The sequence below is a fragment of the Melospiza georgiana genome, chromosome 16, assembly GCF_028018845.1.
Source record: "Melospiza georgiana isolate bMelGeo1 chromosome 16, bMelGeo1.pri, whole genome shotgun sequence".
NCBI lineage: Eukaryota > Metazoa > Chordata > Aves > Passeriformes > Passerellidae > Melospiza > Melospiza georgiana.
In genome coordinates, this window is record NC_080445.1 from 7,831,651 (window position 1) to 7,849,722 (window position 18,072).

Consider the following 18,072-nt stretch of genomic DNA (forward strand, 5'->3'; position numbering starts at 1 on the left):
ATCACCAAATGTGTGTTGTAGGAAATAGGAGGAGTAAAATTACTGAAAAGCAATGGAGTTTTAAAAGTTGACTATATTGCACACTCAGTCTAAAATAAAGACAAATAGATACCAAACGTGTTCTTCACCCTTCCAGAGATGAACAAGAGCACTGAGCTCACCTTTCCTTAGGCCATCAGCTCTTGCAGAATTCCATGGCAAAAGTGGAGGTCTCTAAATTTTGCCTCTGCTCTGTCCTAGCACACCTCACCCCTTCCCAAGGCCCCCCAAGCACTGATCACAAGCAAGCAGTCTCTGGCTACAGGCACTGCAGGGTCCAGGAACTGCTGCAGGAGTAGAGAGCAGCATCTGGAACAGGGAATTCACACAGTCTGCCTGGGTCACAGCAGCCACTCCATCCTGCCTACGGTGAGGACATGCTGAAGGTGCTGATGAGTTTGTGGTTGACTGATAGAAGTATTTTTCCCCTATATAAAAGCCTATTTTAAGAGCATGTTTTTCAAAGCTAACTAGGTGGAAAGTAATGCAACAGGAACTGTGGTTTAGTCCAGCTACTCTACCAAGTCCTCCTGTAATTTCCTGGATGATCTGGAGTCCTGTCCTGCACTTTTCCATGGTAGCTAACACTAAAAACTGCTTCAGCAGGTGAGAAATCAGCCCTGTTCAGTGCTGACCCACTAGCAATGGTTGTGAAGGGCATTATCTTCCCTGTTCCATCAGTACAAGGCAAATGAGGGAGGCAGTTTCCTTCAGGGAACCAGGGCTGTGTGAGAGACACAGGAAGAAGGGAACAATGCCCAAGATTTGCATTTGCTGAAGGGCTCAGCACATTGCTCCCTTGTGAGCCGGCCAAGACCGACAGCACATGAATCCTTGTGATTCATCCTTCCCCTGGTCCACCTCTCTGTATCCAGCACGGCACAGAGAGCTCTGTGTGTTTATTTGTACACAAAAAGGTCTTTGCTTGGTACTGTAGTATTTGGGTGCTTGGCTCAGGCTCCCAAGATGGAGCAGGGGTACAGACTGATCTGCTGAACCAGTATTTTCCACTTTTCTGCCAGACTGCTGGGTGACCTTGGGCAGTTTACAGCAACTTTACCTCTCACCACTTCATTTTAATTCTGTAAAATTATCCTGCTTAACTTTGAATAGTCTACCTGTCAACTGATGCAAGGGCAGGGTATGTTGTTTACATGTGATTCAAATAAAACCAGTGCCTAAAACCTGAAAGCAGCAAGATAGAGAAATTGAGAAAGAACAGAGCAGAAATGTGAAATTGTTCCTCTGCCTCAGCTTTTCTCTGCCTGCTGCCCCTCCTAAACAGAGGCAATTACAGACCAGCCCCACCATCCAATTTACTCCCTGTCAGCCACGCTGAGAAGTTCAGGCTACCCCCCAAGGCATCATAAATGACAGATAAATAAGCCACACATTAGGAAGAGTCTCTTTAAAGGTTACAATTCTGCTGTGCTGAAGAACGCACGTTTCAGGGCAGATCTTTCCCTCTGGAAGGCTCTGGGTATGGAAACCTGGCAAGAAGGGCAGGTGCTCAGGAAGGACACACTCCAGGCACTCCCTGCTGCTGATGCCGTGTCAGCTGTGCCTGCCCAGACTGTCCTTAGTGGTTTTAGGGGAAGCATAACCCAGGGATGCAGGGGTGCATGACCCAGGGATGCACAGCACAGGAGGAAAAACTGTTTTTCCTCCTACAAATATTTCCTCCTGGAGTTGCAGGAAGCCCTGTCTGAGAGTTTTGACTGTCTCGGGGTTGAGCTGTGGGGAAGCTGCAAAGCAGGACAGCAGCTGCCCGTTTTGGTAGGAGGCAGACACGGAGCAGTGCCCAGCAGGACCTGCCGCGCTCGCAGGGCTGACCCTGCGTGTGAAGTGTCGCTTGCACCCTACACAGGCTCCCCTTCAAAATCCCCCGTTGTCAGAGGGCTAAAAACCCTGAAACCTCCTCACCTCCGCGTCCCACACCGGGCCGTAGGTGTGTGCATGGCCGGCCAGCCTGCCCGGGAGGGGCTGCCCAAGCCCTGCGGGGACAGGAGCGGGCAGGAGCGCCGGTCCGTGTGCCTGTGGCTGCTCCCGCCCCGCGCCGTGTCCTGCCCGTGCCACCGGAGCACGAAGGGCTGCGGCCATGCCTGGCTCCAGCTCCGGTCCGTGCCCGGCTGCACAGCGCGGGGTGCCGGGCTGCGGGGTGGCAGTGTGGGATGTGGTAGCGTGTGTTTGAGGGTGAGTGTGTGAGTGAGCAGTGTGTGTGTGCAGTGTGTGTGTGAGCAGTGTGTGTGTGTGAGCAGTGTGTGTGTGTGTGTGAGCAGTGTGTGTGTGTGAGCAGTGTGTGTGTGAGCAGTGTGTGTTTGAGGGTCTGTGTGTGTGTAAGTGCGCGCCCGAGCCCTCACCGTGCCCGCTCCGCTGGGAGCGGGGCAGCTCCGCGCGGCCAGAGCGCCCCGGCGCTGTGGGGGCTCTGTCCCTGTTCCGGGGTGCTCCGTCCCTATCCCCGTCCCCGGAGTGCCCCTGCCCGCCGAGCCGAGCCGTGCCGAGCCGTGCCCGAGCGGGGCGGGGCGGTGGGAGGGGGCTGGCCGCGGGGCCGTGGCGCGGCGGAGCGGCGGGCGCAGAGCGCGGCGGACACGGCTCCGCTCGCTCCGCTGGGCTCGGCGCTCCGGGCCGGGCGCTCCATGAGCCGCCGCGGGGGCGGTGCGCGCTGCGTTCGCTCCCCGCCGCGGAGCCGCCGCGCCGCCGGAGCCGGGATGTGACTTGCGGAGGGCTGGCGGACAGAGCTGCCCCGCCGCCCTCGGCCGCAGCGGACAGCGGGTGAGCCGGCGGCGGGGCGGGCGGGGAAGCAGCGGCCCCGGAGCGGCCCCGGGGGTACGGCCGGGCCAGGGCTGCGGGCCAGGGACGTAGCGGAGCCGCTCAGCCGGCTCTGCGCCCTCCGCTGCCCGCAGAATTAGCTCGGTGGCCGCCAGCAGACAACAGGCTGGATATAGGAATCCTGGGGGGATTAGATGGGATATAGGGCAGGACGGGGGGGCTCGGAGCAGGGGCTGCGCTGCAGGGAGCGGGGCGCAAGGCTGGCGAGGAGGACAGCGGAGTTCGGAGAGGATGGGGAAGAGGAGCGGGGACAGGCGGGGGAGGAAGAGACGGGGGAAAGAAACCGAAGAGGAAGAGAACGAAGGGACAAAAGAGCGGAGGCTGAAGCGGGATAGGTACCGTCCGGAGGAGGAGGAGGCTGCGGGCGGATTAAGGCGAGCCCGGAGCGGGGGCAGCCGCGCACCGGCCGCACGGAGGGGCCGCCCGGCCTCGCACCGCGGGGTGGTTGCAGCCAAGCCCGGCACCTCATCGCATTCCCCGCGGGGGCTCAAGGGCAGGGACAGCGAAGAGGCCGAGGGGGAAGAGCCTTTGTTGGCCCCCGGCCGGTCCCGGGGCTGGCGGCAGCTCCGGCTGGGTGCGGGTGCGCTGCAGTTTTCCCTCCAGTTAAAGAAGCCCTGTCTCTGTGTTACTTCTCCGCAAAGCCACGCAGAGAGAGGATTTAGCACTTATGCGAACCCTTTGTTTACACCTGCCCTTAATGTTTATCCCAAGGCTAACAGGATTTGCTGCGTGCTGAACCCAAACACCCAGCTTGGTGATCAGCGCTAGTACCGAGTTTAACGGGGATCCCCTTGCTGCTCACCAGCAGGGAATATCAGGGTTGAGGTGTTGTCTCGCTACATCAGGAGAAATCCGGTGACAGAACCCATCTGCGAGAAGGCTGTGACATGAATAGAAACAGTCTGAGAATTAGCAAAGAAAACAAAAACGTTGATTACCGTAATTGATTGCTATCGCTTGTGAATTCAACACCAGACGCTGTGGTCAGAAGTACCTAGGCACACGTGATACACTGATTCTGACCAAAGGGAATTCAGCTCCTAGAAAATTAGAAAGATACCTTCATAGTGTATTCAGCATCACAAAGTATTTCTAAATGAAAGCAATACTTTTTCTACATGTCCTTTCTGGAGTGAGGGCTTGCTTTCTGTAACCGTGAGGCTGTAACAGAGCATGATGTGTTTGATGCAGGGGCTGTCAAAATCACTGCTGTATTTTTGCCTACAAAGCACAATTGCACTATTAATTATTATTCTGGAAATACACACGTCTCTTGAGTAGTCTGATCTCAACTTGGCTGTTGCTGCTCTGTTATCAGTCCTGGAGCTCATTCTTCAGTTCTGATCAAAAGCAGCTGGCAGAGATCCTGTGTTGTGATTAATTCCTCACTCCCGTCTCTCCCCAACACTTTGTGGCGGGGGTGGAATTTCTTTTGCAGATTGCACAGTGAACCAGTCTTCTGTCTGTGTGCTTACTATCTGTGCTACTACTGCTTATATTTACTAGATTGCTTTTCTTCTCTGCCATTGAATGCATCTCCCTGTGTCAGCTGACTAACATTTGAACTCCAGGTACAGGGGCAGATAATGCATCTAACCATGAACAGCCTAGCCTTAACTCTTTGCATAATTACACATTTATTCTGGATATATATTCTGTAGCAGCATACAGCTGTGTCTTTTTGTAATCCCTTTGCAAGCTTTGGTCAGAAGACTTTAGCTACAGAAAGCCTCATTGATTTTTAACTGTGACAACGTTTTGATGACAACTGTGAGGTTTTCTCTTTCTGCTTAGTTGCTTGTAATTGTAGTTTGTACCCGCTGGGGCAGCTTTGTGTCTGCAATTCTGTGGTGACTCTATGCCAGATAATGTAATGAAGGGACCTCACTCTGTAGAAGACAGTGGAGTTATTACAGCTGTCATTGAGAGCAGATTTTGAGCCAAAAATTAAGTACTGGATTGAAACAGTAGCTGTCCTGCTAATTGTTCACTGCTTTTGCCTAAAATGTGTAGGGCTTATTGATTAGAATATTGATTGTAAATGTTCCTGATTGCTCTGGTTTCAGGTACGTTGCCTTAATGGCTTTACCAAAATAAAATTTTGGAGAGGAATCTGGGGGGGGAAAAAAAATCTCAAGTTGCTTTTGCTCGCTGTGAACATTCATTGCAGTATGCAGGGGATGCAGCAGTGCCACTGGCTGTACCTGTGCTGGAGTGTCTCAGTGCACTCCTGTGTTTCTCGAGTTCTCTGGCAGCAGGAGCGAAGTGCCAGCCGAATAGAGCACCATTGTTACAACTGTGAGGTTGCATAACTCTAGTGAGAGCTAATCTAGACATAAAGATGTAAAAATACTCTTCCTCTACAGTTACTGATTTAAGTAACAACCAGCAAGAATGTGCAGTAAAATTTTACTATAAAATCTCAAGAGGCTCAGAACTTTGCCATCCTACCCACTGCACAGGCTTGAGGAAGATGCTATTTTAATAAAACCCCCACAATGATGTATTTCTGGTTTTTGCAAAAAAAACTTTTCTGGAAAAAAAACCAACAACTTCATGGTTTTCCCTTAAAATGATTGAATCTGTAGTTTTAGCTAAAGTTGAGGTATTCACTTGCCAAACTTGTGTGTTGCAATTCAGTTTTTCCCCTTGTTTTTGTAACTGTCTGTGTTCAGTATCAGCACTAGAAAGGATTTTTTTTGGCTGGTAATGTCTCAGGGGGTGGATTATTAATACTGCCTGCCCAATTAGGCAGAAACTGATAGTAAACAGGTTAGAAACAAATGCTTTGTTGATAGCAGTTAGGAGGAAAAGATTCCTCCTTTGGAGACTTCAAGCTCTGCTTTTTTTGCTCTGGGCAGGATCTGGTGTTTAGTGAGACTCACTGACATTGGGTAGGGAATTATTTCACACCAGGAATAGCTGTCAGCAGTCCTAGAGATCTTCCTGGTCAGTATTGTGGCTGTCTGGGACCCTTCTAAGAGGACCACTGATTATGTCCCATCAGCTTTCCCAAAAGCACAAAGTAACTTGGGAAAATTCCCCTTGAGTTGAACACCTCTATATTTCAGAATATGTATTTTGAATTATGAATGTATTTTGTCACAGCTTAATTCCCCCTTTCCAAAACTAACCACTTCTTCATGGAGGGGGAAATAGTCAGATTCATTAACCCTCCCTTCCCCCTCCCAAACACTTCCAAATAGGAAGAGGAAACAAATGATGGCCTGACAATATGACTGCTTACCCATGCAGCACAATCTCCATGGAAACAGACTGTCCTAGAATAGCTCAATCACATGAGGGTTACATGACATGAATAAAGTAACCAGAAAACTGGAAAATATCTTAGAACTGGGGATACTTGCACTTAATTAATTACCCCCCCTGGTCTTTGGAGAGTAGCTAATAAACAAAGCTAGTATTGAAAGCAATTTAGTCCATGCTTACCATAATTTGTAAGTGATGGGATAGTGGAAAATCAACATGACCCTCACTTTAGGGCTCTTTATTGTTTCTAGTTTGGGTGACGTTTAGAATGAATTTTGAATCATTTCCCACATGACCTCCTACTTGTTGCAATGGTACCACTGGTTTGGAGCATTGCCTTAGTAAATCCCAGTGGATTTCCCCTTTTGTGGCAGCAGGCACTGACCATTTCACACTTTTTAGGATGTTTCAAACACTCTAAAGAGGAAATTCACTAGTTGCAGTAGGAATTGACTGTGCATAAAAGGAATTGGAGAACTATCTTCGGAATGTTTTCTTCTAGTTAATTATGTACTCAGAGGGCAAGGAGATTTATTGAGCGTATATTCAATACAGAAATGAATATATTTCACTGATGATTAGTTTTCTGTCTGTAAAGTCAGTGTTTTTAACGTGGGTGTTGCAACAGAGTCATTGAAGAACCTGTTACACAAATCAGATATAAACAAGTGTATATTCTACCAATCCAGCATGAAGTAAATTACAGAGAGGTACAAAAAACAAATCACTTGTCCTTAGCAGGTCATTGCGTCGTTAGAACATTGCAGCCCTTCCAATAGTGCAAAGATTAATATCTGTGGGCTGGCAGAGATTGCCCATTACCCATTTCCTGTTTGTCCAAGCCCTCATCACATTATTTGTCACAGCTTCCACTTCTGAGATGAAGGTTTGCAAGAGGATGTTTTGTACCCTGTGTGGGTGAAGCCCATGGAGTCATTACAGGTTTATATTGGCATGTTTGCTGTCATGGTGCCCCTGATAGCAAACATCATAAACTTCATCATCTGTCTCCTGATGGAGGCTGGAAATGGCCATTGGTCATGACACAGGGAAACACTGGTTTGGAGATTCAGATCCTCAGGATTTAACTTTGGTCATTACAGGACTGTAAAGCACGAGAACATCCACAGTTCTCAGCTCTAAGAGACACAGCACAGTTTCAGTCTATGTAAATAGTTCTTGTGTTAGTTATGACTGATTGTGCTCAATGCAACACTGCACCACTACTTTAAATATTTTCAACTCTTGCTAAAGTTTTCAAAGTTTTCATTAAAGCAGTTTTAATCTCTTTGGACAGGTAACCATTTAGGGCTGTTGTATGGCTTACAGAACACTCCTGATACTTCCTCTGCTTTTCACTTTGCACCCTAAACATTGATTAACATTGACTGACATCACTGCCTGCTTATGGGTGCTTTTCTTTCTCGTGCTCATACAGTACCAGTGTGAGTCTGAAACATCCCTCACATCAGTGAGGAAAATCCTGCTGGAACCTGCAGCTCTGACTGCTGCTGAAGGTTAACAGAGTCAGGTTTCAGATCTGCTCCTCACAGGGTTTGCTGCAGACTGCCCTTACAGGGCTGTGCCCAGGCAGACTGGGAGTTAAAGGTTACATTTTTTAACAATCTGCTTTGCTTAATAAAAGCAAACACCATAGTGTATGTTTTTAAAGCACCTAACCCATGTTCTTCCAAAAACTTCAAGTTGGGATGTGTCTAGGCTTTTGGTCCTGGTGGTCAAGTGGGATGTGTTGTGTTCCTGGAGTGTTTACCATTGTCCACTTTCTGGATCCAGGAAAGAGATGCTCTGGGTTTTGTTATTTGTTCCCTTTGAATGGCTTTGGACTGGCTAAGAAGCACAATGAGGCATTCATTTTTGATTAGTTGATTGATGACACTGCATGTGTGCACCATTGTCACAGAATATGGGATTTTTCTAGCCTGCCATTCCCATTTCCAAATGCAATCTAATACCTGGGCTTTGGAAGAGGATGAAAGAAGTGAATATGATAATTGCCTATTGACCGAGCATGAAAACAAGATTTTTCTTTTTTTAAGAATGTAAAGTGTTTATTTTCCTTGGATTGCTTTATCCTTTAAAAAAGTAATAATTTAAAAAGTGGTTTTGACTCTGCCTTTGTTCCAGTAAAAGGAGCAAGGCTGTGGGAAAGCCTAATTGTGATATTGCTTACACCTGCATCAGGCCTAGTGCAACTTAAACATGCTTAAAACACCTTGATTTGAATGGAGTATTACATTTAAACAGGTAGTAAGTGTCCAAGTTTGCAGATAATGTAATATTTGCAACAGGATACATAATTTTTTCTGGCTGTGTTGTAGGCCATTTGCAGGGTCAGAGTTTGGAAGTGTTGTTTTCAATCTGTGCAAACAGAGCAATGAGTCATTTTGCATTCTGAGTACAACGGGCAAGAGCAGCTTTTGGGAGGGCAGTGAAGGGGGCAGGGGGAGGCTGTGCCAGCTGCAGATCCAGTGCACAAACTGTAAACATTGGGCTGCTGGAACAAGCTGGGCTTCAGCGGCTGTGAAACCCTCCAAACTCAGCTCTAGCTAAACAAATGCTTTGTTGTCTCAGACAGAAAAATGAAAACCTACCCAGCCATTGGTTTCTTGCTGCTGTTGGTGATCAGCTATGGCTCCTCAGAGAACTCCAGCACGCCGCGGGGCTGCGGGCTGGACCTCCTGCCCCAGTACGTGTACCTGTGTGACCTGGACGCCATCTGGGGCATCGTGCTGGAGGCCGTGGCGGGGGCAGGTGTGCTCACCACGCTGCTGCTGATGCTGATCCTGCTGGTGAGGCTGCCCTTCATCAAGGACAAAGAGAAGAAGAGCCCCCTGGGAATGCACTTCCTCTTTCTCTTCGGCACTCTGGGACTGTTTGGGCTGACGTTCGCGTTCATCATCCAGGAAGATGAGATGGTGTGCTCCACCCGAAGGTTTCTCTGGGGAGTTATCTTTGCTTTGTGCTTCTCCTGCTTGCTCGCCCAGGCCTGGAGGCTCCGCAGGCTCGTCCGCCACGGCAAGAGCCCGTCGGGGTGGCACCTGGCCGGGGTGGCCATGTGCCTGATGCTGGTGCAGGTCATCATCGCGACCGAGTGGCTGGTCCTGACCGTGGTCAGGGAGAACAAGCTGGCCTGCAGCTACGAGCCCATGGATTTTGTGATGGCCTCCATTTATGTCATGTTCCTGATGGTATTTACCCTGGGATTCTCCTTTTTCACGCTCTGTGGGAAGTTTAAGAAATGGAAGAAAAACGGAGTTTGCCTCATTATAACGCTTTTCTTTTCCATTCTGATCTGGGTGGCCTGGATGACTATGTACCTGTTCGGGAACGCTGAGCTCCAGAGAAGGGACAAATGGAGTGATCCCACTCTGGCTATTGCACTGGTGTCCAGTGGCTGGGTGTTTGTTATTTTTCATGCCATCCCAGAGGTCCACTGTACCATCCTTCCATCACAGCAGGAAAACACGCCCAATTATTTTGATACTTCACAGCCAAGGATGCGTGAAACCGCTTTTGAGGAAGATATTCAGCTTCCCAGGAGCTACATGGAAAATAAAGCCTTTTCAATGGATGAACATAATGCAGGTAAAAATTGCCTATAAAGGACTATATTTTTTTGTAGTGTCAAGAAAACTCTGTATGAGACATTTTTCAGGTGTTGAAAATGAAGGTCATGATAAATACAGTAATTTTCACACTACACCTTATTCCCTTTTACAGTTTTCACTAAGATACTAAGATAGTGAGAGAGAAAAATTAAAAAACACAGACAATACATAGGTTAAAATTATCCTCAGCATGTTGATTTTTCTTTGAAAAACTGAACAATTTCAAATGCAAAGGCAACACCAAAAGAATTAAAAAATCATTGTGGAAAAAATAACCTTTAAATAATTTAAATTACATTTTTTGTAATTAGCAGTTATCAATATTTAATACAAAATATTTTCCCAAAACCTCAGAAATAAATGAAGTGATCTATGTTAAAAATTGCTCAACCACTTGAGCAACAAAATAATTATTATTAATTATCTTTCCATTAAAATGGATTTAGTGCCACTTTGTGTCCCTGTGGGGGGAAGAAATGCCAAGTGGCTTACAGACAGTTCAAAGACAGCCTTTGTTCTGAAGGCTTGAACATCTGAGCTTTCACAGAGGTTTTGAGGTAATTTGCCTTCCTTGTAGCAGAACGATGTCTGATCACACATCATTAAAATTTGCAGTGGAAATGCTTTTGAGTGATTGCTGAAAGGACCAGCAACAACTGGTGCTTCAGAGATCCAAACCCTTGCTGGAGGTTCAAGCCATGTCAGAAATGCCAGGGATGCCTCTGACCAGCAGTGGGAAGCAAGAGCCCCGTGGTGTTCTTGCCCCACACCTGGATAGAGGATTTTGTTACAAGTCACACTGATTGTTTTTCACTGATTTGAGAAGAATACTGGTGTGGTAGCCCAGGCAGGAGCTGCCACATTGCTCTGGCAGCCCCTGAAAGGAGGCTTAGGGCACGTGGTCCAAGCACTTCACCTTCCTATTCACCTTTATGTGTCTTTGATTTCCTCTGGGTTTGATGTTTCCCTGGGCACTGACCGGACTTGGAGGAAGACAACACTTTTGTTTGGCACAGTGTTGGGTCAGGAAGGCATTTTTTCCTCTAAGTTTTTTAGCAGAAACTTTAAACGTCTCCTTCTAGTAGGGAAGTTTGTTCTGTCAGTAGATACCATAAGGGCAGTGGTAAAACAAAAAAAAAAAAATCACAATAAAAGAATGGTTGTTATTACTAATGTTCCAAAGCAAGAGACAGTTGCACTGTGGACTGTTAAAACCACTCTTTTACTCTTTTTTTTTTTTTTTTTTTTTTTTTTTAGTGTGGTGGTTTGTTTTTATTGTCCTCCATCCCCCATTAAATTAATTTCATAGTAAAGTAACTGCAATGGCTTCAGTGAAGCTATTTCTGGCTAAGGCAGATCTAAGAACAAAATTGGATCTTTCACTCTGTATCATTCCCATTCATGGGTGCATTTTAAAAAAAGAACTGGAAGCTCCTTTTTGATCTAATAATTCAGTAATTAAGTTTTTTTGTGAAATGGATAGATGTATGATAGCTACAAAATTACAAAATCATTATAGTGTCTATTATAGTTCAATTTATGTTCTGTTTTAATCTATCTGAATGACAGTACAATACAAAATAGATTTCCTTATCTGATGCCCTTGTTAATGTATACCATAATAAATGCCTGTCATTCCTATTCCCATGGCATACAGGAATTTTTAATACATCAAAACAGATTAAATCTTCCTTTGCAGCAGTTCTTTAGGGACTGGCTTGGGACAGCAGGGTTTGGAGACAAAACTTGGTAGCATGGTAGAGACTTGAAGTAAATACTTTAATAATAACTAAGGCACTGAGTCAGATCCCTGTCAGTGGCAAAGCACCTGGAGTCTGTGAGCAATTGGCTCTGCAGGGGTGAAGAGAATGTTCTCTCCTTTCATCCATTTGATCAGACTCAGTTTAAGAATTCATCATCAAGAGTTCAGAAATTACTGGAAGGGTACTTTCTTCAACTACTCCATCCTTAAGAATGATGTTTAAGAATAGAAGATGTATTAGTTGTAAAGTTTGGAAGACATGATAAGCAGAAAACAGTTCTCTGACTGTAATACTTGTTTCAGTAAATAGTTAGCTTTAAGTAGAAAACATGCCTGGACAAACATATTTTCCATTAATTCTTGTTATTTCCACTAATATTTGTGTAAAACAATTTTATAACTTTGCTCTTTTTTAAGATTTTAAGCAGCATTTTAACAATCCAAACAGTGTTCAGGTTCAAACAAGCTTATATCCTCCTTGATTCCTTCTTTCTGAGCAAAAATGTACCTTCATGTTATGCATTGCAACAAGAGCTGCTCTATGCCAGGAACAACATTAAGCATTAATAAAGCAAACCTATTTTAAAGTCATTAACTTAAACATCATTTAAACAGCATAGTAATCTGGGATTTTAGTATTTATATGATAGGTTGAAATATCTCTTTAGAAGAGTTATTTTCACTCTAAACTGATTTTAAAGTATTTGGAAGCCTGGACAAAGCAGTTGACTGAGTTCTCAGAGCTCTCTGGAAGTGCAGTGCACAGAGGCAGGGCAACCTCTGTAGGCAGAGGGAATTTGCCTTAAACAAGAGAAATCTGGATGTGAAATGTAGAATGCAACAGCTGTCAGGAAACCCAAGCCCAAGCAGCTCTGGTATCATTAAATTTCATTTAATAACTTCTAGTACTACCACTCACAGTCACAGCTAATAGCTAAAAGCAAAGTGAACAAAATTTCAAATGTGTTACAAAGAGGCTTTGACAAATATCAAATATCCTCAGTACTGCTGGGTTTTTACCTATACATGCCCTATGCAAGTGGATTTATTTAATAGTAACATTAAAAGTACAAGGAAAAATGTTAAAACTAGTGTAAGAAAAAAAAAACCAAAATAAGTATTTTGTCTACAACCTTTGTCATAGATTCTCACATCAAAAAAACTGAAGCTGTTTGCAGTAATAGGGAAAGACAATTTAGCAATATGAAATTGAATTTACTGGCTCTTTAAGATAGCTTTGAAATGACTGTGTATATTTTGTGTAAATATTCTGTATAAATATTTTCATGATGGTGTGCATGATAAAGATTTTTGTGTCTGTGTGTAATAGCAAATACCAGTGCAATCATGTGTGTTTATCACACAAGAAGTAGTCAAATAGCAAAAAAAAGGTTACTGACCTTGAGATGGTTAAATATCTAATAGAAAATATTTCGTTCCAGTTTAGGCATTTTCATAATTTTTCCTCCCAGTGTTCTGCAGAAATAGAGCAAGTGAGGGTCTATATGTATCTGAAGTCAACAGCTGAGCATTTGCAGGGTGGAATTTCTGAATTTCCATGCCAAATCAGTACTGATCTTCATCTTGGTGCACAACTCCCAAGAGAGGAGTAGCAGTGGATAGAGGACAGCATATGGCAGGAGGATCCATTTAAATCTTCTGCACAGAGCAACTACATTGGAGATAAATCCTGGCTTCATTAAAGTCTGGGCTGGAATTCTCATAAACTTCAGCTCATTCATGATTTCAGCCAGAGACTGTAGAATTGTAATTTGAATTAAATTTAAGAGAAGTTCTTGCCCTAGGTGCCTGAACTGGGCATGTTTCTGTTTAGCAGCTGACAGATGAGTTTTGCCCATTGTGTGATAAATGAGCTCTGTTCCCTGGCCACGTCTGAGTGCACTGAAGTCATCATTTACCCTCAAAATTAAAGAGGGAGTTTGTATGTGCCAATCCCCAGCCTGCTTTAGAGAGAGCAGCATATCCCTCATTATGCATATCTCACTCAGAATTTACATCTTGAACCCAAACTTGTACTAAAATTAATGGGGAGACTGTTTTATTCCTGGTATAAACATCCAAAAGGACACTCAGTGTCTTCTCTGGCTTCAGTGATTTGCCATGTTTAAGCTATTCAAAAGCAATATTTACTCCATCTTTCTGGTTTCTCAGAGTAAATATAATCTGAAACATCTGGAAAATCCTTATTTGCTAGTCATGCTGAAGTAATGCTCAGGGGGTTGTGAGCATTGCTTACTGGCTTGAGCAAGGCTTTGGATCCCTGTCCACTGAGTTTGATAGAAAGGAAAATGTAACTTAACCCCACAGTATCCACACCAACACAGGGAGCACTTTGCAAAACACATTGTGCAAGATACATCACAGGTTTGGTGACTAAAGACACTGAGCTTCCACTGAAATGACATTAAGCAAGCTTCAAAAATTTGGTTCCTTTTTACCCCTCCCTAGCAAACAATTCATTCAATGTAAATGTGATTCTTCTGAGATCTGCTCTCAACATGTAAGGGAAACAGCCGTTCAAAAGCAACATGGAAGTTAAAATCAGTGGCAAAGTTCCCAATAACCTGGCTGGAAGGAAGAGGCTGTGTGGCTGCACAGCTTTAATTGTGTTTAAGAGTGTGATGTCTCTTTTCCAGCGCTGAGGACGGCAGGATTTCGGAACGGCAGCTTGGGCAGCCGGCCCAGTGCTCCTTTTAGAAGCAATGTTTATCAGCCAACTGAGATGGCAGTTGTGCTAAATGGTGGGACTGTAAGTATCAAAATGTGATGATTTAAGAAATCTTTGAAATGCACTGATATATACAACCATTACTAATTGAAAAACCTGCTTTAGCTTATTCCCAGCAGGGGGAAAGCTATAAATGAAAATTTAAGGCAGCAAGTATGCATGTAATGCTTCCCTTCCCTCTAACATATGTAGCTAACAAGTATTTTGCATTTGTTTACTCGGCTATTCACATTTTGCAATGCAGCTTCAGTGAACCAGATTTTTTGTAAGACAACATATTCAATGGCCCTTTCAAATTAAATTTGTGTTAAGGTATTTAACATAACTATTAAGTGACACCATTTCTAATCTGATTTTTTTCAAGATGGTGTGAGTCACACAGATGTTTTCAGGCAGTATGTTACTTTAAATAATTGTTGCAGATAATGGTTGTTTCACATATATTCCATTTACTTGTAAAATACATGTAATTCTTTGTAACTTACAGATTTGTACATATTTTGAAAAGAGATTCATAAAAGAGGAATATAGAATATTTTCATTCCTTTTTTCTTCCTTGTAGAATGGTTTGGCATATCTTTGATAGACCTGTATTTTTGCAGCCTGGTTGTTGTAAGATTGGTTTAGTGATGCCAAACGGACTTTACAAATGTTTTTCCCATCATGTTTAATTTTCACTTTAGACATTTCATATAGCAGGCATGCTGTTGAAAAAGAAAAATTTTCATCCCCACATTTTTCATGCATATCTACATGCTTCTTAAAAATCTACTCATGAGCCAGTTTGTACTCATGTGAGTTGGGTTTTCTTTCTTTTGAATCATGAGCTGATTCCATAACTCAGCCTCTACATTTAAAACCAATTTGAAATGAACTGATTGCAGGTCTGGTTTTGTTTTTAAGTATGTAAAGTTTTGGCTGATTTTAGTGGACAAGAGAGACTAGATACAAGAATTCTCCTCCATGGGTAAGACTGTGTGAAACATGTCAACTTGAGTAAAATGAAAAGGCTTGGCTTTGCTGTCAGTCATGGCTTGCATCCTTCTGATGTTTTAATTAATCTCTGCCTGTTTTCTGAATGTGCAGCTCAGGGAGAAGGCAGTTAAAGGATGAGAAGCTTGAGAATTTGGGGTGTTTTGTTTGGTTTGCTGTATTCTGAGTTGGATACAAAGCTCATGTGTATATATAGTCATGGTTTTACAGAGAGATAAATGCACTGTATGGGTGGAAGAAGAGTTTCTTCGTATCACTTTGCTCTAGAAAGTATCACTTTGCCATCTGGAAAGCTGACCTGTATGTGTAGAGTGATAACACTGATTTTTGAACAGTCTAGATCTCTCAGTTATGGGTTTATTATCCTTATTTCCAGATACCAACTGCTCCGCCAAGTTACACTGGACGACATCTCTGGTGAAAGGCTGTAGGCTGTAGAGAATAAGAATCCTTGTTGCAGATGTTGTTCCCTGGCAGTGTGTCTTTGAGGGAAGGAATCCATAACAGTACCAGAACAAAGCAACAAAACATCCAGGATCTTTCTAAATCCTGCAGAGGATTTTGCCTAAATGTGAACACCATTGAATGGAGAATTGCAAAAGCAAAATTGTAAAACTGAAGCTGAATCTAATTTAAAACAGAAGTAGGCACACCTTAAATTGGCAGAGGAGATATTGTATTCTGAAGTGTAAGATATTCTCTTGTCTGTAACTTGTGTGCCAGGCAAGCCTGGTTTTGGTGCTTGCCAGTTGCTTGCAAAATCCCTTCCTCTCACCTAAACTTAATTCATGTTGCCACAAGAGATTGCCACTACAGTCCGAAAACACGCGGGATTTCTTTCCATTTTTCTCCTTTTCCTGTCATGTCCAACGTCATGAGAAGTCCCCTGTTTGCTCCCTCCCTGGCTGTGCTGTACAGTCACACAGCACCGTGTGTGGTCAGGCACGGTCCCTCGGTGGCAGCTCGGTCCCTGTGGCTCTGCAGGCTGATGCTCTGCTTTTTCAGCAGCTCTGCTCTCTCAGGAGCTCTGCTGTTCAGGAGCTGAGCTTTTTCAGGAGCTCTGCTGTTCAGCAGCCCTGCTCTGTCAGGAGCTGCCCTGGAGGTGCAGTTCGGAGCTCTGTGCCCGTCCTGGAGGTGCAGTTCGGAGCTCTGTGCCCGTTCTGGAGGTGCAGTTCGGAGCTCTGTGCCCGTCCTGGAGGTGCAGTTGGGAGCTCTGTGCCCATTCTGGAGGTGCAGTTCGGAGCTCTGTGCCCGTCCTGGAGGTGCAGTTCGGAGCTCTGTGCCCGTTCTGGAGGTGCAGTTCGGAGCTCTGTGCCCGTCCTGGAGGTGCAGTTGGGAGCTCTGTGCCCGTCCTGGAGGTGCAGTTCGGAGCTCTGTGCCCGTCCTGCAGGTGCAGTTCGGAGCTCTGTGCGTGTTCCGTGCGCCTTGCGGAGCTCCCCGGGGCAGAGCGAGAAGCGCGGCCCCGGCAGGGGCGGCTCTCCCCGGCCCCAGGGCTGGGCTCGGTGACCCGCAGTGTCCCGGGTGTGAGCAGAGCCCAGGCTCCGTCCCTGGCAGGGCTGGGCTGGCAGGGGCGCTGCGAGGGCGGGAAGGAGCCGGGCTGCGGAGGGTCAGAGCCCCGAGCCCCCGTTGTTGGTACGAGCGCTCCGCTCCCCTCGGCCGCAGCTGTTCGTGCATTTCAATGTGGTTGTGCATTTTAGTGCCTAGAGAGTAGAATCTCTGTGCTGGAGGTGGTTTGTTGTTGTTTTTGTTTTTATTTAAGGTGGTTTCTTCCCTAGTCGTCCCCTCCCCATGCAGTTTCTTGGGTTGATATAAGGCAGAGTTTTCAAGGCTTTTCATCTTTGTTTTCTCCAGGTTATTTAAACGGTTCCCATTGCCCATTTGTTGTGCCATGGTTTCTCATTACGTTCAAGCAATCATTCCTTTCTTTAACATTTAATACATATCGGACATTGAAAACATCACTGTATCCTCACTGTTTGGCCAATGTTAATCTTAGCTTTCCTCAATACTAAAAGCTAATTGTTTTTACTTGAAGGCATAGGAAACATATAACAATTAAACTTTGCATATGCTGTAATAAAAATATATATTTTCAAACTAAAAAATAAAAAGTACAAATAACTGAATAGCTTAGTAGCTTCACAGAGAGAAGTTACTTGCTGTATACTGCAGAAGAAAGACAAGCTTTTTATTTTTCAAGAGTCTTCCTGATTCCTCATGTACCTCCATTTCTACTGAATTAGAGCCTAGTCCTGCAGACCTGTACTCCCACGAGTAGCCCCATCAACACCAGTAGGTCTACACAAGGTACAGAGGCTGCAAGACCAGTCCCTAAGTGTTGCACACAGATATATGTGTATATATATATATGGAAAAATATCTATTGCCATTCTTGCCATGATCATCTTATGGGGTTTTATTTCAAAGCCCTTCTCCTCCAGAAGCAATGTTTTTCTGTCATGCATGAGTGAAGGAGTATGTCAGCTCCCCCCTGCCCTCCCTCCTCGAGGCAAAGGAAGCATGTGCTTGTTTTAGGGATCCTTTATTTCATTTTGTATGTAACTAGATGGCCTTAGTAACCAAGTAGGGTAGGGGTGGATATTGCATGCTATCCAGTGACTTAGAAATACATTTTGCTTGTTATGAGCAGAGCTTTGATCAAATAAGATAATATTTAAGATAATGATAGCCACCCAGAAGACATGTAATTTGGAACAATTAAAAAACTATTACCATCACTTGCCTGCAGAATTTTACTTTTAAAAAAGTTAGGAAAAAAAATCCCTTATAAAACTCTTAGC

The 18,072-nt window shown here is 44.7% G+C and overlaps 1 protein-coding gene across 2 annotated transcripts; it reads left to right on the forward strand.

The window, feature by feature from the left end:
- The first annotated feature begins 2,695 nt into the window (after positions 1-2,695).
- On the forward strand, positions 2,696-15,735 carry GPRC5B (G protein-coupled receptor class C group 5 member B). 2 transcript variants are annotated; one of them, XM_058035682.1, is made up of 4 exons: positions 2,696-2,811; positions 8,731-9,744; positions 14,187-14,299; positions 15,648-15,735. In XM_058035682.1, exons 2-4 carry the CDS (start codon positions 8,739-8,741, stop codon positions 15,690-15,692), a joined length of 1,164 nt encoding a protein of 387 aa, XP_057891665.1. In that variant the 5' UTR covers positions 2,696-2,811; positions 8,731-8,738; the 3' UTR covers positions 15,693-15,735. The 2 variants fall into 2 exon arrangements, with proteins under 2 accessions (XP_057891665.1, XP_057891666.1); XM_058035683.1 differs by having other exon boundaries at positions 8,735-9,744.
- The last annotated feature ends 2,337 nt before the right edge of the window (positions 15,736-18,072 follow it).

Coding starts and splice junctions, on each gene's coding strand:
- GPRC5B (XM_058035682.1), top strand. CDS start 8,739: ATGAAAACCTACCCAGCCATTGGTTTCTTGCTGCTGTTGGTGATCAGC. Junction 9,745..14,186: donor AATGGATGAACATAATGCAG/GTAAAAATTGCC, acceptor TCTCTTTTCCAG/CGCTGAGGACGGCAGGATTT. Junction 14,300..15,647: donor TTGTGCTAAATGGTGGGACT/GTAAGTATCAAA, acceptor CCTTATTTCCAG/ATACCAACTGCTCCGCCAAG.